Source organism: Cervus elaphus, chromosome 9 (genome assembly GCF_910594005.1).
Source record: "Cervus elaphus chromosome 9, mCerEla1.1, whole genome shotgun sequence".
Lineage (NCBI taxonomy): Eukaryota > Metazoa > Chordata > Mammalia > Artiodactyla > Cervidae > Cervus > Cervus elaphus.
In genome coordinates this window covers 13,696,445-13,718,358 of record NC_057823.1, presented here as the reverse complement: position 1 = coordinate 13,718,358, position 21,914 = coordinate 13,696,445, and the positions used below count along the sequence as shown (strand labels likewise).

The 21,914-nt window shown below is 42.0% G+C and overlaps 1 protein-coding gene across 3 annotated transcripts in view; it reads right to left on the bottom strand.

Moving 5' to 3' along the window:
* The window catches only part of ADGRE3 (adhesion G protein-coupled receptor E3), a 56,126-nt gene extending 42,399 nt beyond the window's left edge, over positions 1–13,727 (bottom strand). Inside the window, exons 1-4 of one of the 3 annotated variants that reach the window (XM_043911197.1) lie at positions 13,599–13,727; positions 6,022–6,072; positions 3,833–3,955; positions 1,503–1,658 (exon numbers count right to left, since the gene is read on the bottom strand). In XM_043911197.1, coding sequence (XP_043767132.1) covers positions 1,503–1,658; positions 3,833–3,955; positions 6,022–6,072; positions 13,599–13,647 — 379 coding nt within the window. In that variant the 5' untranslated portion in view covers positions 13,648–13,727. Of the gene's footprint in view, positions 1–1,502; positions 1,659–3,832; positions 3,956–6,021; positions 6,073–6,778; positions 6,850–13,598 lie in introns of those variants that run through there. The other 2 variants (XM_043911198.1, XM_043911199.1) reach the window with 2 other exon arrangements.
* Positions 13,728–21,914: the final 8,187 nt, after the last annotated feature.

Here is a 21,914-nt window from a genome sequence, read left to right as displayed (position 1 = left end):
TATCAGTAGTATTGCTTGGTGGCTCAGTGGTAAAGAATCTGCCTGCAAGGCAGGAGGCACAAGAGAGGAGGGTTTGATCCCTGGGTCAGAAAGATCCCCAGAGTAGGAAATGGCAACTCATTCCGGTATTATTGGCTAGAAAATTCCATGTACAGAGGATCATGGTGGGCTATAGTCTACGGGGTTGCAGAGTTAGACACGCCTGAGCACCCACGTATGAGTGTGTATATATATATATATACATATATATATATATACATGTCAATCAGCATTATTGTTTCTCCATGAATCAGTTTCCCAGCATTCAGAGTTAGAGACTCTCTCTCTTATGACTTCAACTGTAGCCAGTACTTCATGGATAGTCTGCCAAGTCCTGTATTTCTTATGTATAGACTTTCTCTACCTATATGATTTCTATGACATTTACCATGCTTATCCAAGATCACAGATCCAAGGGTGGGCATATGATTCAAACTGTGTCAATTTTTACATTTCTAAAGAATATGCAATTATATTCAAGAGAGAGAATCAGTTACCATTCTTTTGGTGGTTGGATCAATAGCAATGGTAAGGTTTTGAGCTGTTGGTGGCCATATTTCCTATCCTGTGGAATAGGAAGCAGAGAAACCGTTTGCAAGGGGAGGAGAAGAAGAGGATTCAGAGTATGAGAGACTGGGGTGCCGTGACAGTGTTGGGTCCCCAACTTCAGTTCATTCCAGTACCCAGCAGTATTTTTACCCAAGACATATCCATGCATCTCATCACATGTGTGTGTGCGTGCTCAGTGGTCTGTCATGTCCAGCTTTTTGTGACCCCATGGACTGTAGTCTGCCAGGCTCCTCTGTCCATGGAATTCTGCCGGCAAGAATACTGGAGTGGGTTGCCATTTCCTCCTCCAGGGAATCTTCCCAACCCAAGGATTGAACCTGTGTCTCCTGCATTGGCAGATGGATTCTTTACCACTGAGCCACCAGGAAAGCCCCTGAATCTTATCATAAACTCATATTTTTCCTTAAGTTAACCTGAGTGGATTTCTCTACTTTGCAACTCAAAGAATCCTATCTCAACCATCATCCTGTGACCTGTGACATCATCTCCAAAGTTCACTTGCATTCTTAATCCCATCATTTATCTAAATTTCCTTCTTTTCACTTCCTCTTTATATCACCCATTTCCCTCCAGAGAATAGATATTCACTGGCCTCTCCACAAATATATATTTTCTGACTTCCCAAGTGGTAAAAAAAAATCCGGCTGCCAATGCAGGAGATGCAAAAGACCAGGGTTCGATTCCTGGGTTGGGAAGATCCCCTGGAGGAGAAAATGGCAACTCACTACAGTATTCTTGCCTGGGAAATTCCATAGACAGAGGAGCCTGGTGGGCTATAAAGATAGAGGAGCCGTGGGGTCACAAAAAATTGGAAATGACTGAGCACACACATGCTGGTGTTAGACTCACTTAAAAATTAGGAGGGGAGATAAGAAAACAAAAATTTTTCTTACTCTTACAAGTGTTCTCATTGGAATCCGTGAATTGTGATTTCCCAGAGAGAAGTTTATATCCAGCAATACAGTGACAGTAGAAACCTCCGTTGATATTCTGACACTCAGCATTCACTCCACAATATATACTAATGGGTGGTTTACATTCATCAATATCTGGAACACATAGGAGAAAGTTGGTCATTTGTTTGACAAAGATCTATTGAGCATCTAATATGTGTCAGAAGCTGTATCCTTTCCACCAGTCTATCCTGGCTTTTCAGAACAACGTGGTTAAGGTAATGGTTGTCTTTGTTGTTTCCTTTCTTTGCAGATTTTGGTTGGGTTTTCTAAGCAGTGGACTTTGAGACAAGGATTCTAGTGCAAGTATTTTATTTAGGAAATGATCCCAGAAAGCACTGGAAGGGAAATGGTGAGGAATGCTTACAGGTGATATAAACTCCCCGTTACTTCTATTTGTTCTGAGTGTGGACTGAGTGGTCTCCAGGAGCCACAGAAATCCTCAGACTTCGTGTACAAAGGAATGGAAAGTGCCAAGGTCATTAAATGGGATACTGACTGTTTGCACCACCCACCAACCTGCCCCGGCCAGTTCATATGTTGAAGCCCTAACTCCAGTCGTGGCTGTATTTGGAGATGGGGCCTCTTGTGAGGACATGGAAACACAGAGGGATGGATTAAAAAAATGTGGTACAAACATACAGTGGAATATTAGTCATAAGAAAGAACAAAATAATGCCATTAGCAGAAACATGGATGGACCTAGAAATTGTCATACTGAGTTGAAGTAAATCAGACGCAGAAAGACAAATACCATATGATATTGCTTATATGTGGAATCTAAAAAATGGTATTTAAAATCTAAAAAAAAGGTATTCTTATCTACAAAACAGAAGTAGAGTCATGAATGTAGAAAACAAGCTTATGGTTACCAGAGGATAGGGAGGGGAAGGGTAAATTGGGAGATTGGGATTGACATATACACATTACTAGATATAAAGTAGATAGCTAATAAAAACCTGCTGTGTAGCACAGGGAAATCTACTCAGTACTCTGTAATGACCTATATGGGAAAAGAATATAAAAAAGAGTGGCTATATGTATATGCGTGACTGATTCACGCATATACATATGCGTTACAACAGAAAGTAACACAACGTTGTATCTTTTTGTGACACAACATTGTAAATCAATAAAAATAAAAATTTAAAAATTAAGAATATATAATTAAAACATGTACAAAAAGTCTTAACTGTTTGGAAATTAGGAAGTACCCTCCCATATAATTCTTGGAGTGACAAAACATCAAAAGGAAATTACAAACCATTCACAGATTAATAAAAATAATATTTCTTCCTGTAGAATATATCTGAACCTTTACTACAGGAAAAGTTATGGCCTTAAATGTCCTTATTTTGAAGAAAGATGAAAAATAAAGCACCTGAGTATTTAAGACCTTGGAAAAAAGAAATTAGGGAGATATTAGAACTGAAATAAAAAAATAGTAAACGAGGGCTTTCCTGATGGCTCAGCGGTAAAAAAGCTAGGGTGCAGATTTGATCTCTGGTTGGGGAACTAATATCCCACATGCTGTGCTGTGCAGCCAAGAAAATGTTTTAAAAATTGCACAAAATTGCATTGTGCTTTGTAATTCATGCAGTATGGTCACATTAAGTACCTTATTCAATTCCCCTTCCAGCCTCATGAGGTCAGCATTATTATCCCCACAATATGGAGGAGGAAAGTGAGACCTAGTTAAGTTATGGAAGGGGGCTTCTCTGGTGGCTCAGCAGTAAAGAACCCGCCTGCAACGCAGGAGCTACAGGAGACGCAGGTTCGATCCCTGGGTCGAGAATATCCCCTGGAGGAAGAAATGGCAAGTCACTCCAGTATTCTTGCTGGAAAATCCCATGGACAGAGGAGCCTGGCAGGCTATAGTCCTTGGGGTCACAAAGAGTCAGACACATGCAAGTTCTGGAAAAGTCTACTTTTCTGACACCATGAAAGCATTTTTCTTGGTGAAGGTTGAGTTGGCAGGGTTTTCAGCATTACATATTATGGTTACTTCCTCACAGCCTTTATGCTGCCTTCCTTCCACGTCCACCTCTGGGTGATTTGAAAGTTACCCCTGGGATTCCCTGGTAGTTCAGTGACTAAGACTCTGAGCTCCCAATGCAGGAGGCCTGGGTTCGACCCCTAGTCAGGGAACTAAGTGTTTGCATTCTGCAACTAAAAGGTCCTGCGTGTTGCAACTAAGGCCTAGCACAGCCGAAAAACGAACAAACAAACAAGCAAACAAAAAAACAAAGAAAAGAAAATTACCCCTTTACCTTCACATGTCTCGAAGGGGTAGCTGAAGTATTTCTCCTTGGATGAAGAAATGTATCCAGGTTTGCAGGTACAGTGAGTATTATTGACACATAAACCATTTTGGGGGCAATGGGTACAGGTCCCTGCAAGAGAAGAGAGTTAGGTCAGATGTCATTTGAGTCAGACCTGATGCTGGGAAAGATTGAAGGGAGGAGGAGAAGGGGACGACGGAGGATGAGATGGTTGGATGGCATCACCAACTTGATGGACATGAGTTTGAGCAAGCTCCGGGAGCTGGTGATGGACAGGGAGGCCTGGAGTGCTACAGTCCCTGGGGTCGCAAAAGAGTTAGACACGACTGAGTGACTGAACTACATTTGAGTCAAAAACTCTCCTGTTATTGTTTGGTTTTGTTTTTGAGCCAGGGCCTCTCAAGGCTGAGGAAGCGGCACCCTTTTCCTTTTGTGAAATGCTAGTACATTAAAGAATGAAAGACATCAAACCCAAGCTATGCACGTGTGATTCTTGTGCATGATAAAGGACTGGGGTTGGCATTAAACCAATTAATTTTTAACACAAACCTTTCAGTGCAGTATAACTATGCTATTCTCAAGATCATTGCAGAATATAGAAAAGGGGATGAGTTGGTTAAGAGCTTGGACAATGGATTTGATTCTGGCTCCACCTCTTCCCACCTGTGTGTCTTTGCACAAGTGTCCTAACTGCTTTGTGCCTCAATTTCCTCCTCTGTAAAATGGGTTATTGTGAGGGGTAAGTGGATTAATCCATATAAAATGCTTTGAGCAGTGCCTGGCACATAACCAGTGTCAGCTGTGATTACAAAAACTTGAATTTGTAGGGTACCACAGAAGGTATATTCTGATAAGGGTGCATGTTACCTTTGTAACCCTATGTATAACTTCATTTAGATGGAGATCACTAAGGATCTTATTTGTGGTCCATTGAAAATGAGTGGAGGGGGCTTTGCTAGTGGCTCAGTGGTAAAGAGTCCACCTGCCAATGCAGGAGATATGGGTTCAATCCCTGGTCTGGGAAGATCCCATATGCTGAGGAGCGACTAAGCCCTGTGCCACAGCTACTTAGCCTGGGCCCAAGAGCCTGTGAACCACAACTACTGAGGGACTTAGAGCCCATGCTCTGCAACAAGAGAAGCCACTGCAAGAGAAGCCCTCGTCCCTACAACTAGATACTAGTCCCCACTGGCCGTAACTAGAGAAAAGCTTGTGGAGCAACAAAGACCCAACACAGCCAAAAATAAATACAATAATTATTTTTAAAAAAGAAAAAAAATCTTAAAAAAAGAAAATTAATGGGAATAATGTAGCTGAGGAAGTATCTCAAGCTTTAGGTCTAGTGGAGAAATCTGGGAGCTTGCCAGGGCTCATGAGGAGTGGAGGCTGGGAATACAACGGAGGACAACATGCAGAGCCTTTACTCAGAATGCATCCTCTGGCTTTTGGCTAGAAATGCAGAATCTCAGGCCCCACTCTAGACTTGGTGACTCAGAATCTAGTGAGTTGGCCTAGGGATTAAAGTCAAGCTGAAATGACCTTGCTCATTTTTTGTTGACTTGCTTATGAATGGGATGAAATGATTATTATCATGCTCTGTCTCTCCCCACCAGAATGTTCACTTCATGAGACTTGGTGTGTTTGATTCACTGTTCTACTTCTACCTTGGGCACATAATAGTAAAATAGAAAAGATAACTGAGGACTTCCCTGGTGGTTTAGTGGTTAAGAATCCACTTGTCAACGCAGGGTACACGGGTTTGATCCCTGGTCTGGGAAGATTCCACATGCTACAGAGCAACTAAGCCCATGCACTACAACTACTGAGCTTGTGCTCTGGAGCCCAGGAACCACATCTGCTGAAGCTCATGCTCTGCAACAAGAGAAGCCACTGCAACGAGAAGCCCACACATCACAACTAGAGAGCAGCTCCTGCTCATCACAGCTTGAGAAAATTCTCGGGCAGCAACGAAGACCCAGTGCAGCCAAAAAAAGATACCTAAATTTGATGAAATTTTGAATTAAAAAGAGTTACAGGAGTGAGGCTGCCCCAGTTCTGTTCCCAGAAGCAGCCTCCTTTCTCTATCCTGATGGAAGATGTAAGTGGCCTCAGGTGCATCATTGGTCTACATACTCACTGGTCTCTGGCTATGGAAAAGCAAGGCTTCGAGCACTCACCTTTGATTTGCCGAGCCACGGCTCCTGAAAGGCTTAGCAGAAAGCAGAGTCCTGGAACAGTGAAACACAAGGGAGACACATGAAATGGTTGAGGAAAGAGCCCAGGATATTCCCCAAGGGCTGGGTATCAGTTACTGATTGACGAATAATGATAATTATTGCCCTTAATAAACAACATTCCCATCATCAAAAAACTACGAACATTAAATGATGGAGAGGATGTGGAGAAAGGAAACGCTTTTGCACTATAGGTGGGAATGTAAGTGGATATAGTCAGTATGGAGAACAGTAGGGAGATTTCTTAAAAAACTAGGAATAAATCTACTGTATGATCCAGAAATCCCACCCTAAGAAAAAGCATAATTCAAAAAGACACATATACACCAATGTTCATTGTAGTACTGTTTACAAAAGCCAGGGCACGGAGGTAACCTAGATGTCCATCAACAAATGAATGGATAAAGAAGTCATGGTACATATATACAATGGAATATTACTCATCCATAAAAAGGAATGAAATTGGGTCTTTTGTAGTGATGTGGGTGAACCTAGAGTCTGTCGCATAGAGTGAAGTAAGACAAAAAGAGAAAAATATTGTATATTAACACATGTATATGGAATCTTAAAAGATGGTACTGATGAACCTTTTTGCAGGGTGGGAATAGAGGTGCTGACATACAGAATGGACTTGTGGACAGAGCAGGGGAAAGAGAAGGCAGGATAAACTCAGAAGGTAGCACTGATATATATACACTACCATGTGTAAAATAGATAGCTTGCGGGAAGATGCTGTGTAGCATAGGGAGCCCAGCTGGTGCTCTGTGATGACCTAGAGAGGTCAAATGCAGAAAGTGAGAGGGAGGCTCAAGAGGGAAGGGATGTATGTATACATATAGCTGGTTCAGGACTTCCCCAATGGCTTAGTGGTAAAGAATCTGCCTGCAATGCAGGAGCCATGGGTTCCATCACTGGGTCAGGAAAGATCCCCTGGAGGAGGGCATTGCAATCCCCTCCAGTATTCTTGCCTGGAGAATCTCATGGACATAGGAACCTGGCGGGCTACAGTCCATAGGGTCGCAAAGAGTCGGACATGCCTGAAGCAACTCAGCATGCTTGCATAGCTGATTCACATTATTGTATGGCAGAAACTAACACAATATTGTAAAGCAACTGTCCTCCAATTTAAAAAAATAACCTATGATAAACCATAATGGCAAAGAATATTAAGCAAAGAATGTATATAAAAAGCAACATTTATTCCGTTATCTCTCATGATTTCTGTAATTTGGGCATCTGGAAAAGACTCAGCTGAGCGTTTGTGGCTTGAGGTTTCTTAGGCAGTTACTGCTAGACTGTGAATGGGCTGAAGTGGCTGGGAACTGGCAGAGCATTGCTGTCCCTTCATGTAACCTCAGGGCCTGGGATAGTTGGGCTTCCTCCCATCATAGCAGTGTTGGTCGGGCAGCTCCCATGGTGCTTCAGAGCTCTAAGCATGAGTTTTCAGGCCAACCAGGCTACATCTTCTCTCAAGATCCAGTCAAAAAAGTCATGCAGCTCCATTCCACCATATTCTCTTGGTTATAAGCAAGCCATATGTCCACCCAGATTCAAGTGTCTTCCTCTTGATGGAGGATTGGCAAGATTCCAGAAACGTATCTTGGAAGGGAAGTGTTGTTTCTGCCTTTTTGGAAAATAAAGGCTGCCTCTATGTGAAGTCTGCTTCTACTGTGGCTGCTAAAGTGCAGTTTTTTCTTCCCCAAACCTTTGCAACATCTGGTGGTGTCATCAGCCATGTTCCTGCTTTTGCAAAGACCTGAAGGTACTGGATGGATAGGTGGGTGTTTTCTTCCTTTCTTAATAAATCTTACACCATTCTCATTGTTAGTTCTCTCCTTACCTCCTTTTCATTCTCTTATCATATACTAATGTCTAGAATAATTTTCCGTTGGCAAGTACAATATATTTAACAACTGGTATGACTGGAAAAGGTAAGCTTTCATTTCAATACCAAATAAAGGCAATGCCAAAGAATGTTCAAACTACGGTTCTATTGCTCTCATTTCATATTCTAGCAAAGCAACACTCAAAATCCTTCAAGCTAGGCTTCAGCAGTATGTGAACCAAGAACTTCCAGGTGTTCAAGCTGGATAGAGAAAAGGTAGAGGTACCAGAGATCAAACTGTCAGCATTAGTTAGATCATAGAAAAAGCAAGGGAATTCCAGAAAGGCATCTACTTCTGCTTCATTGACTATGAAAAACCCTGGACTATGTGGATCACAAAGAACTGTAGAAAATTCCTAAAGAGATGGGAATACCAGACCACCTTACCTGTCTCCTGAGAAACCTGTGTGCAGGTCAAGAAGCAACAGTTAGAAATGGACATGGAAAAACTTACTGGTTCAAAACTGGGAAGGGAATACATCAAGGCTTTATATTGTCACCCTGCTTATTTAACTCATATGCAGAGTACATCATGCAAAATGTCAGGCTGGATGAATCACAAGTTGGAATCAAGATTTCCAGGAGAAATTTCAACAATCTCAGATATGCAGATGATACCACTCTAATAGCAGAAATTAAAGAAGAACTAAAAACCCTTTTGATGAAGGTAAAAGAGGAGAGTGAAAAAACTGACTTAAAACTCAACATTCAAAAAACTAAGATCATGGCATCCAGTCCCATCACTTCGTGGCAAACAGAAAGGGGAAAAGTGGAAACAGTGACAAATTTTATTTTCTTAATCTCCAAAATCACTGTGGACAGTGACTGCAGCCATGAAATTAAACGATGCTTGCTCCTTGGAAGAAAAGCTGTGGCAAACCTAGACAGCATATTAAAAAGCAGAGACATCAGTTTGCTGACAAAGGTCCGTCTAGTCAAAGCTATGATTTTCCCCATAGTCATATATAGATGTGAGAATTGGACCATAAAGAAGGCTGAGCACCGAAGAATTGGTGCTTTTGAATTGTGGTGTTGGAGAAGAGTCTTGAGAGTCCCTTGAACTGCAAGGAGATCAAACCAGTCAGTCCTAAAAGAAATCAACCCTGAATTGGAAGGACCGATGCTGAAGCTGAAGCTCTCATAGTTTGGCCACCTGATGTGAAGAACTGACTCATTGGAAAAGACCCTGATGTTGGGAAAGATTGAGGGCAGGAGGAGAAGGGGACGACAGAGGATGAGATGGCTGGATGTTATCACTGGCACAGTGGACATGAGTTTGAGCAAACTCCGGGAGATAGTGATGGACAGGGAAGCCTGATGTGCTGCAGTCCGTGGGATCCCAAAGACTTAGTGACTAAACAAAAACAACAATTGTTCAGAAACCAACCAAGTAGAATGGACATTGGAGAGTAGCTGCCATTCACCACAACTAGAACAACAACTACGACAACAGCAACACTAACATCACATCTGCCCCAGTGGCGACTATAGCTTGCAGAGGCAGCTAGTCAAACACATGGCTGGACAGCATTTCCTGATTCCTAAAATGCAGGCAGTCTGGGCACCATCAACTTTCCTGAAGGCTAGTCTTCAAAGGTCTCCTTTCAGCCCAGCCAGCAATCCTGTGCTCGATAATATGCACACGAGACTTAACTTAGAGTTCTCAAAGAGTCATTAGCATGTCAGGATCCCGGAATTCTAGGAGACTTTAGAAATCTTCAGCTGACTCTTTCTGTTCATGAAGAAACAGGTCCCCTAGGGGTCAAATGCTTCTGACACCAGTTGTGCAAATTTGAGCAAGTTGTTTAACTTCTCTAAGATTCCATATATGGAACAGGGTGACAGTGTTGCCTGTCTCCTGGGTTTGGGGTGATGACATAAGTGTGCAAAGCACAATGTTTGGCTGAAATCACTCCATAAAGGCTAGCTGCCTCAAGTATCATTTTATTTGCAATAGATTTCTATTTCTTAACTTTTTATTTTGTGTAGGAGCACAGTTGATTAACAATATTGTGACAGTTTCAGGTGGACAGCAAAGGGACTCAGCCAAACATATACATGTATACATTCTTTCCCAAACTCCCCTCCCATCCAGGCTGCCACATACCACTGACCAGAGTTCCCTGAGCTATACAGTAGGACCCTGTTGGTTATCTATTTTAAATACAGGACTGTGTACATGTCCATTCCAAACTCCCTAACTAGCCAATTCCCCCCATCCTTCCCCCTGGTAACCATAAGTGTAGAATTCTATTTTAATTCTTCACTTGCTGCTCATTCTATCACCCTGCCTCTTCCATCTCGGGATGAGGGCAGAGAGTTCATGGATAACTGACATTCACAAATGATCCATCTTAGGAGTTTCCAGAACTCTGCCTGCAGTTGCCCCAAAGCAGGAAACACCTTGTTTGCACTTCTCTCATTAAAATAATTTTTAAACTTTTCTAGGCATAATTGATGGGCTTCCCAGGTGGTGCTAGTGGTAAAGGATCCTTCTGAAATGCAAGAGCCTTAGGAGACTTGGGTTTGCTACGTGGATTGGGATGAGCCCCTGGAGGAGGAAATGGCAACCCACTCTAGTATTCTTGTCTGGAGAATGCCATGAACAGAGGAGACTCACGGGCTACAGTCCATGGGGTTGCCAAGAGTCGGACACGACTGAAACAACTTAGGAAGCATGCATGCGGGCATAATTGATATATAAAATATTGCACACTCTTTCACTTAAATTTGACTCCACAAATATATACCAGATCCCTCTTGCATGGAGATGTTGCAGAAGGGGCTGCAAGGGTAAGGGGACCTGGCATTTTCCTTCAAGTAGCTTATATTAATATTATACTATTTTGATAGACTTTATGGTCTGTTACCTGCCTCTGCAACTAAATAACTGTGAGATTTTGAGCAACCTCTCTGTGGTGCCATTTTTGTGTCTGTAATATGGAGGTACTGTGTGATAATGAATATAGAACAATCTTAGCCTGATGCCAGCCTAAAGTTGGTGCTCAAATATATGTTAGTTTGGGCTGATATTGCAGCTATTGATATTGTTATTTGATCTGGAGCCAGAGAATGGAAGGGGTTTCAAAGTTGGAGAACCTTCTGCAGAGGTGAAGTCAAGGAGTCTTGGGATACCTCTAGAGAGAAAGAGTAGAAAAAAAGAAAAAAAAAAAAACCAATCAAAAGCATATTAACAAAAATCTGGAGTGAGGTGGCTTGGGTTCAAATCCTAGTTCTACCATTTACAAGCTGTGTGACCTTGGATGATTACCATAATCTCTCTGTGCTCCAGCTTTCTTATCCACAAGATGGAAATAATATTAGTCTTCACCTGATGAGCCCATTAGGGGGATTAATGGGTTAACATACAAGGTGCATAGTGAGTACTTGAAAATGTTGGTTATTGTTGCTAATATTCAGGAAAAGGGAAAAGGAGGAGGGAAAAATAATACCAGGAGAGGCAGAGGAAGAGTAGGGCAGGGCTGGGTCACAGAAATTATCACGGAGGTGGTGGTGGTTGTTGTTTAGTTGCTAAGTCATGTTCAACTCTTTTGCAACCCCATGGACTATAGCCTGCCAGGCTCCTCTGTCCATGGGATTTCCCAGACAAGAATACTGGAGTGGATTGTCATTTCCTGCTCCAGGGGATCTTCCTGACCCAGGGATTGAACTTGGGTCTCCTGCATTGGCAGGAGGATTCTTTCCAATGAACCACCTGGAATGCCCTATCAAGGAGGCTATTGTTGTTCAGTTGCTCAGTTGTGTCCGACACTTTGTGACCCCATGGACTGCAGCATGCCAGGCTTCCTTGTCCTTCATCATCTTCCAGGGTTCTCCAAAAGCAGGAAGTCAAGAGACACCTGGAGTAACAGGCAAGTTTGAGCTTGGAGTACAAAATGAAGCAGGGCAAAGGCTAATAGAGTTTTTCCAAGAGAATGCACTGGTCATAGCAAATACCATTTTCCAGCAACACAAGAGACAACTCTACACGTGAACACCACCAGATGCTCAATACCGAAATCAAGATTGATTATGTTCATTGCAGCTGAACGTGGAGAAGCCCTAAACAGTCAGCAAAAAAAAAAAAAAAAAAAGACTGAGAGCTGACTGTGGCTCAGATCATGAACTTCTTGTTGCCAAATTGAGACTTAAATTGAAGAAAGTAGGGAAAACCACTAAGCCTTTCAGATATGACCTAAATCAAATCCCTTATGATTATACAGTGCAAGTGACAAATAGATTCAAGGGATTAGATCTGATAGAGTGCCTGATGAACTATGGATGGAGGTTCGTGACATTGTACAGTGGGTGGTGATCAAAACCATCCCCAAGAAAAAGATGCAAAAAGGCAAAATGGCTGTCTGAGGAGGCATTACAAATAGCTGAGAAAAGAAGAGAAGCAAAAGGCAAAGGAGAAAAGGAAAGATATCCATTTGAATGCAGAGTTCCAAAGAATAGCAGGGAGAAATAAGAAAGCCTTCCTCATTGATCAGTGCAAAGAAATAGAGGAAAACAATAGAATGGGAAAGACTAGAGATCTCTTCAAGAAAATTAGAGATACCAAGGGAACATTTCATGCAAAGATGGGCACAATAAAGGACAGAAATGGTAGGGACCTAACAGAAGCAGAAGATAATAAGAAGAGGTGGCAAGAATACACAGAAGGACTACACACAAAAAATTCTAAATGACCAGGATAACCACAATGGTGTGATCACTCACCTAGAGCCAGACACCCTAGAGTGTGAAGTCAAGTGGACCTTAGAATGCATCACCAGGAACAAAGCTAGTGGAGGTGATGGAATTCCAGTTGAGCTATTTCAAATCCTGAAAGATGATGCTGTTAAAGTGCTGCATTCAACATGCCAGCAAATTTGGAAAACTCAGCAGTGGCCAAAGAACTGGAAAAGGTCAGTTTTCTTTCAATCCCAAAGAGTGTTCAAACTACTGCACAATTGCACTCATTTCACATGATAGTAAGGTCATGTTCAAAATCCTTCAAACTAGATTTCAATAGTATGGGAACAGAGAACTTCCAGATGTACAAGCTGGATTTAGAAAAAGCAGAGGAACCAAGGATCAAAATGCCAACATTCACTGGATCATAGAGAAGGCAAGAGAATTCCAGAAAAGCATCTACTTCTGCTTCATTGACTACACTAAAGCCTTTGACTGTGTGGATCACAACAAACTGTGGAAAATGCTTTAAGAGATGGGAATATCAGACCACCTGACCTGCCTCCTGAGAAACCTCTATGCAGGTCAAGAAGCAACAGTTAGAACCGGACATGGAACAAGGGACTGGTTCCAAATTGGGAAAGCAGTACGTCAAGGCTGTATATTGTCACCCTGTTTATTTAGCTTATCAAGGAGGAGAGGAAATCAGTTAGAAAATAAGGCCCGTGAAGAGGAAGATGAGCAATTCATTGGATTGAACCATAAGGAAAATTTTAGGGATATTTGAGAGTACAGTTTGAATAGCGTGGTGAAGAAGAAAACCATAATCTAAGGGGGAAAGAAGAGTGTTCAAAGAGAACAGAAGATAAAGGAGAAGGAAAAGACAACTAATTATTCAACTAAGTAGCCCCTGATACGGGGCAGGTTAAGGTACAGTCACTGTCAAGGTTGCACATACCTGGAAGAAGCGATAACCCGCGCATTCCTGTGCAGGTAACCCTCACCATGGCTCTCAAGGCTCCCTATTGGGCTCTTGACTCTTTTCCTATTTCAAGGAAATTTCATGAGTCTTGACACATATCTTATGTCAGCTGACTTAGAAAACCACTATCAGAAAAGTGAACTTCTTCTGTCTTTCACAATCAGACTCATGGTTCTGCTTTTCATCTGTTTATTTTATATACCTTTTCTTCACCTTTATACACATTTTCATATGCTCACTGTGTAGTAGATTTTCCTAGCTATTATTAATCGTCTTTGGGATTACAGAATCAACTGACCCTAGGAAAGGAATGCCCTTTAGTTACAGAGCATCATCCGAGGAGCAGGAAGTGACTGTTGGTGTCAAAATAAACTTTAAATAACCCTGTGGTTTTGAGCTGGATAAACCAGAATTTAGAGTGTCTCTATTGTTACCTAAAGTTTCTGAAAGAGTCATTTTTTTCCTAGCTTAATGCAGCTAAAGTGTATTCTTTTTTAAAAAATTTAAGTTGGAGGATAATTGCTTTACAATGCTGTCTTGGTTTCTGCTGTATAAGAATGTGAATCAGTCGTATGTATACATATATCTCCTCCCTCTTGAACTTCCCACCACCACCCCCCCACCCATCCCACCCCTCTAGGTCATCACAAAGCACCAGGTTGAGCTCCCTGTGTTATGTAGTAACTTCCCACTGGCTATCTGTTTCACATATGGTAGTATGTATGTTTGCATGCTACTCTATCAGTTTGCCCCACCTTCTTCCCCCATTGTGTCCACAACTCTGTTCTCTCTCTGTATCTTTATTCCTGCCCTGCAAATAGGTTCATCATTACCATTTTTCTAGATTTCATATATATATATGCATATGCATTAATGTACCATATTTGTTGTTCTATTTCTGACTTACTTCATTCTGTGTAATAGGCTCTAGGTTCATCTACTGACTCAGATTTGTTCCTTTTATGGTTGAGTAATATTTCATTGTATATATGTATCACAAATTCTTTGTCTATTCATCTGTTGATGGACAACTAGCTTGCCTCCAGGTCCTGGCTGTTGTAAGTAGTGCTGCGATGAACATTAGGGTACATGTGTCTTTTTGAATTATGGTTAACTCAGGGTATATGCCCAATAGTGGGATTCCTGGGTCATATGGTATTTTTATTCCTAGATTTTTAAGGAATCTCCATACTGTTCTTGACTGTGGCTGTATCAATATACAATCCCACCAATAGTGTGAGAGGGTTCTCTTTTTTTCTACATCCCCTCCAGCACTTATTGTTTGCAGATTTTTCCATATATTTACTTTTTATTGAATTTGTTAATGACAGAGTATTTGCACTGCCAAACCCATGCCTAAGAATTCAAAGAAATAGTACAATGGACGGCCTCATCCACTCATCATACAGCACATTGAAACTTGATTCTTACGTATTTTGATAATTCTACAGTCTTTAAAAAAGTTATAACAAGGGTGGGAATTTTTAAATCTCCTGCAGGTCTTCAGATTTTTATGCCATTAAATAACATATTCATCTCAGTTCCTTAATGAAATAATCCCTGACAAAATTTTGCTGGGAAAAAGAAATGCGCTTTTCAGAGGAAATATGTGGCTCAAGGTCCAAGAGATGATTTGTTAAAAGATTTCTGGTTCCCAAATGAAGTCTTTAGATTAACCAAGAGTCCTGTGTTTCTCAATCATCCAACCTCTCCTTGGCTTGACGGGCTCTACTCACCCAAGCACATCAGAATGTAGGCATCTGCCCGCCACCTCAGATAACCCCAACATTGTTGCCCAGATACAGTTTGCAGGTCCCATCAGGTGATTCTGTAAGCCTCCCAGGAGTAGGATTCCTGCACTGACACTTTCATCAAGACTCAACTCCTAGAGAGAAATACTCCCACATCAGGACAGTTTTACTCACCCATCTGCTTCATGCTTGCCAGGAGCCAGTTGGCAGCTCCTACATTTGGCAAAGGGATTTTATTATAGAGAAACCCAGACTCTGCATCAAGTGGTCACATGCCACTTTGAAATATTTCTACTGAACTGAAGATAAAAAACTAGGAAATTACCAGACTATACAAAACTAGGAAATTACCAGATGGAAAGACTTTTCAGTAATCCTGGGTGGCGTCCTCATGTCCCTTTTCAGGACTAAAAATTACTGGATAATTGCAGCTGTAATTATTAAAGACAGAAGTGCTACATCACCTGTCTTTCACCCTTGAGTCTCCAAATGAACTATGTAAAGACACCCCAGAAGGTTGATAACAAAGCTAGGCTGCAACAACCACTGCATCTACAGAATACCTAATACCTTAAATGTCTGGGTATAAATGCATCCGGAATTCTTGTCAAAGATCATTCAAGATCTGTGAAACTTTAGTGTGTCTTAAGTTGAGGTTCTGCTCTCGCTTTGAATTTGAACACAGGTCAGTGATTCCTTTGGCCTGACCAGAAGTTGTACAAACTCTTTCCACCAGTTTACTATGCAGTTTAGTCCTGATAAAGGGAGGCTTTAACAGCACCTGAACTAGAGTCCCGTTCATTTACTGTCCTTTACGTTAAAGTCATTTGGTTCCTCTCTAAGGATCTGCAAATTCATGAGGCATTTCATAATTCCAATGCGTACTTCAGGTTATTTAGCTAAGCGATATGCTCTGTCAAAGAACTATTCCAAGTGATAGCCAAAAAAAAAAAAAAAAAAAAACCACTTTAATATAGAACACAGAAAAAGCACTACCCAAATAAAAAATTACTAAAAGAAATAAGATTATTCCCTCCTACTCCTTTTGCCGCTTGGTGACCCAAGTTTGGTTAAATTCAATTTGTGGTTATCTCAGGATACAACTCAAGTTTAAACTAAATTATAAATCAGAACCCTCCACAGATTATCCAAACACATCAGTTCTTTTGAGAGTGGAATGTTCCAGGAAGTCTAATCCAGCCACAACCTACTACAGAGAATTCCTTATGGATGGGGCACAGGACCGATTAATTAAAGTCACTTAAATCTTTATCTTTTATAGCAGATCAGAACCCAGATGGCCTACTTTCTGCAAGATTTCTGATAAGAATCCAGTAGAGCTGATTTCTAGCTTCACATTGACACTTAATATCTGCAATCTTCTTATCTAGAAGTTGTGATCTACATGAAACCCTCAATGAGTGCAGCAAATCTGAGGTAGTCAACCCTTACGAAGTCTCAGTATTTCCTGCTTTCTACTTGCTTGGCAGTGGGCTGCAGGGATGGGAACGCTGATTCACTGTAGATTTCTGGTGGTCCTTATGCTGCTTTCTTTGCTGTGGTCAACCTAGGCCAGGAGGCCTAGACACACCACTAGTCATTGTCGGTTCCGTTTGCAGACTTTTTGATGGTGGCTCTTTTGACTGATGTGTCATGTTACTTCATTGTGGTTTTAATTTGCATTTCTCTAACAATTAGTGATATTTAGCATCTTTTCTTATATTTTTTAGCCATCTGTATGTTTTCTTTGGAGAAATGTCTGTTTAGGTGTTTTGCCCATTTTTTGATTGGTTTGTTTGTTTTTCTGATATTAAGCTGCATGAACTACTTGTATATTTTGGAGATGAATCCTTTGTCATTTACTTAATTTGCAGTTATTTTCTTCCAGTCTGAAGGCTGTCTTTTCATCTTGTTATAGTTCCCTTTTGCAGTGTGAAAGCTTTTAAGCTTAATTAGGTCCCATTTGTCTATTTTTGTTTTTACTTCCATTAAAACAAACAACCCAGGAAGTAGGTCAAAGAGGATCTTGGCTGTGATTTATGTTCAAGAATGTTCTACCTATGTTTTCCTCTAAGAATTTTATAGTTTCTGGTCTTATATTTAGGTCTTTAATCCATTTGAACTTATCTTTATACACGATGTTAAGAAGTGTTCTAATTTCATTCTTTTACATGTAGCTGTCCAGATGTCCCAGTACCACTTATTGAAGAGGCTGTCTTTTCTCCATTGTATATTCTTTTCTCCTTTGTCAAAGATAAGGTGCCCAAAGGTGTGTGGGTTTATCTCTGTGCTTTCTCTCTTGTTCTGTTGATCTATATTTCTATTTTTGTGCTAGTACTGCACTGTCTTGATTACTGTAGCTTTGCAGTATAGTCTTAAGAAGGTTGATTCTTCCAGCTACATTCTTCTTTCTCAAGATTAGTTTAGCTATTTTGGCATCTTTTGGGTTTCAATACAAATTGTAAAATTTTTTGTTCTAGTTCTGTGAAAAATGTCTTTGGTAATTTTATAGAAATTGCATTGAATCTGTAGATTGGGTAGTATAGTCATTTTCATAATACTGATTTGGAAAAGTCATTTTTTATTTTTAGTTATTTAAAAAACCTTTATATTGGAGCATAGCTGATTAACAATGTTGTGATACTTTCATGCAGACAGCAAATGGACTCAGCAATATGTATACATGTATCCATTTTCCCCCAGACTCCCCTCCCATCCAGGCTGCTACATAAATCTGAACAGAGTAGAACAGTATTTTTAAATGATGAAAGAAGAGACTGTCAACTCAGAATTTTATATCTGGTGAAAATATCATTGAGGAATGAAGGTTAAACAAAGATGTATCCTTATAAAGAAAATCTAAGAAAATTAATTGATCACAGAGATCCACAAAAAAAAAATTAAAGAAGGAAGTTTCTTAGACAGAAGTGAAATTGTGCCAGAGGGAAATCTGGTGGAAGAGTCTTTTTTTTTTTTTTTTTTTTCACAAATTTGGGGATTCCCCTTCTCCCTCAGAAGACAGCACTCATCAGATCTGGCTGGAGTCTCAAAGTATAGTAGAAGGTGATGAATTATTTGGTCTTTTGGGGCTGTCTAGACCAATGTAGGATTTGGGAATCATTCCCTCTCTCAGCAAATGTTTATTAAGATGAAAATTTTAATTCTTATTTTGTATTTGTTTGTCTGTGCCGGGTCTTGGATCTTTAGTTGGGGCATGGAGAATCTAGTTCTCTGATGAAGCATTGAACCCTGGCTCCCTGCAGGGGGAGAGTGGAGTCTTAGCCACTGGACCACCAAGAAAATGCCTAAGATGAATATATTGAATGACAGAATCTGTGCTACTTTCTAGGGATATAGCAGTGAGCAAAATTAGCACAATATTTTCTATACAGAACTATAGAGAAAGGATACATTTGAGGAAAAGCAGATTTGGGGGGAGAGGTAGAATTGAGTTTTGGATCAGTTGATTTTGAGGTGTTGTGATTTCTATATACACAGTATATGTAGTCTAGATCACAAAATGGAGGGTTTTCCCCTTCCACTCCTGGCCGATAGATGGCAATTATAACCATGAAAGTGAAAGTGTTAGTCGCTCAGTTGTGTTGGACTTTTTGCCACCTCATGAACTGTAGCCCTCCAGGCTCCTCCGTCCATGGATTCTCCAGGCAAGAATATTGGAGTGGTTTGCCAGGCTCTCCTCCAGGGGATCTTCCCAACCCAGGGATTGAACCTAGGTCTCCTACATTTCAGGCAGATTCTTTATCTTCTGAGCCACCAGGGAAGCCCAATTATAGCCATGATAATAGATTAAATCATTGAGAAAGCAACTGTAGACTGAGAATAATAGAGTCCTGAGTAAGCATTTTAAAAATCAAGGAGTGAAGGGACTTTCCAGGTGGTCCAGTGGTTAAGAATCTGCCTGCCAAAGCAGGGGACCCAGGTTCAATCTCTAGTTGGGGAGGATCCCACATGCTGTGGAGCAACTAAGGCAATGTGTTTTAAGTACTGAAGCCCTTGTGCTTTGGAGCCTGTGCTCCATAACAAGAAGAGCCACTGCAGTGAGAATGCTGGGTGCTGAAATGAAGAACTGATGTCTGCTCTCTGCAGCTGGGGAAAGTCTGCAAGCAGCGATGAAGATCCAGATCAGCCATAGCCCCCCTCCCCCCAAAAATCAAGGAGTGGAGGAGCTGCTAATAGAGAAAACAGGGCAAGAATGGCCAGATAGATGGGGAGACATGAGTAGAGTAGAGTTTCATGCAGGACCACGGAAAGAGACCAAAGTGAATCGACTGAAAGCATTCACAGGACAGAGCAGGAAGGAGGCTGTCCTGTTCTTGGGAAGAGCAGCTCCAGGGGTGAGGATGACAGTGGTGATGAGGATTCTGGTGGGGAAGGATAGTACAGGTGGTGGTGGAGGTGACGGTGGCAGCGGGGACAATGTACTGGTGGTGCTGGTGGTGATAATGTTACTGAAAGGAGTGTGTGGGTCCGGCTGCTCATGGCCAGTAAACAGGCCAGGTTGGTGGAAAGGAGTGTTTGCTTTGTTTCAGATGCTGGCCACTGGGGCAGGGGGGAGGGTGGCCGACATCTCTCCAAAGGCCTGTCCCACCTGTGCCGAGAAGCAGAGAGTGAGAGCATTTTAGCATCCGGGGGTGGGGAGCGGGGTGGCAGCGGCGGGGGCTCCATGCAGAAACAGCATAGTCATCTCTAACAGTTATCTTTAAAGTGGTCGTCAGTTGGTCTGACCAGCATCATCTGGGTTGTTTTAGATACAGTTATCTACAGTTCCAGGGTACACTTGTTCCCATTTCTTTGCAGCCAGTTCTCAGAATTGTGGCAGCTCAAGTCCTGGGTACAGTCTGGTCATCAGGCAGCTAACTTCTCCACGTGGTATTTCACTATCTATAAGACAGCTCACAGGATATCGCTTAGAATATTAACTACACCTCTTGAGAAAGAATAAAGGTCATTGACTATCCTTAATGACTACATTATTATTATTTTAGTCTCCTTTGACGGTTTTCCTTTGTTTCCACATTTCTTGCTTCTCTGATTAAACTTCTTCTTTGACTAAAGTTTATCACAGACAAAAGGCAGGGAGAGGCCATGTTGAGGGCAGCAAGGACCATGGGGTCCTGCTTCATCTCAATAAAGGTGGTGGTTGTGATGGTGATGGTACTGAAAACAGTGGAGGTTGGTGGCAGAGATCATGGTGGTGGGGGTGGTATGGTGATGGTGGAGGTCGGAATGGAGTAGACTGAGGGAAAAATGGAAGGTGAAGAAGTGGAGACACCAAAGACAGCCAACATCAAGTCTAGAGAGAGCAGGAGACTAGAGTGTGAATGAGAGAAGATGAAGAGAGGCTTCCTTGGGCGGTTGGAGCATGGTGGAATTAGCCAGCTCTTGGGGTTGACATCCCTGGTGGCTCAGATAATAAAGAATCTGCCTGCAATTCAGGAGACCTGGGTTCGATCCCTGGGTCAGGAAGATCCCCTGGAGAAGGGAAGGTCTACTGACTCCAGTATTCTTGCCTGAAGAATCCCATGGATGGAGGAGCCGGGCTGGTGGCAGTCCCTGGGTGATAAAGAGTCGGACATGACTGAGTGACTCACTTTTCACTTGGGGTCGACAAGGCCGTGAATCTTGCACAGTAAGACTGTTGGGTTCTCAACATCCCACTGGCCCCGCAGGCATGAGGTGGGCCTTCTTGTTCTTTCTCCCTAGTGGCCCTCTGGAGGTGGAGTGACAGTCGGAGGCGAGAGTTGATCAGGAAGGACAGACAGTGCCACCTAATGGTCAGGCCAACGTTGTTGCAGAGGGGTGGTTCTAGAGCCAGACTGTCTAGTTTCAAATCTTGGCTTGGCCAGTTGCTAGCTATGTGACTTTGGGAAAATTATTCCACCTGTCCCTCAGGCATCTCTGACCTGGAAGAACTTTAACAGTCTTCAGAACGGTTGTTCTTTCATCCCATTCTTTGTCCTGCAGCTGAGAGAGCTTTCAGAAACATGACTCTGAGCCCATCACAGCCCTGCCTCACAGTCCCACAGATACTCTGCAGGCTAAATGTGCATCATAGGCATATAAGTCCCACTCAGTCTGGCCCCAGTTTACCTCTCCAGCCTCATTTCCCACTCTCCTTCCTCAGGCTGCCCACCTTTCCTGAGCAACTCTGCTTAGGCACCCCTGCACACACGTTTGTGGTCCAGCCTCCATGTGGTCACGTCCACCTGGAATTTCCCTTTTTCCTCCACTGCTCTGCCCTTGGCCACAACTTCCATGTGTGCATTTTTTTTTTATATATCCTTCCTTGACTCCCAAAGTAGATCCCCCAGAGCTCTACTCTTCCCTCTTCCTTACTCTGAGGTAGAGTTAACATTTCCCCTCCCTATGCATTCTATATGTAAGCAAACCCAAAGAATTATCAACTTTAAGGGGCACCATTATTTTGTTGTTCAGTCACTAAGTCATGATAGACTCTTTGTGACCCCATGGACTGTAGCCCACCAGGCTCCTCTGTTCACAGAGTTCTCCAGGCAAGAAT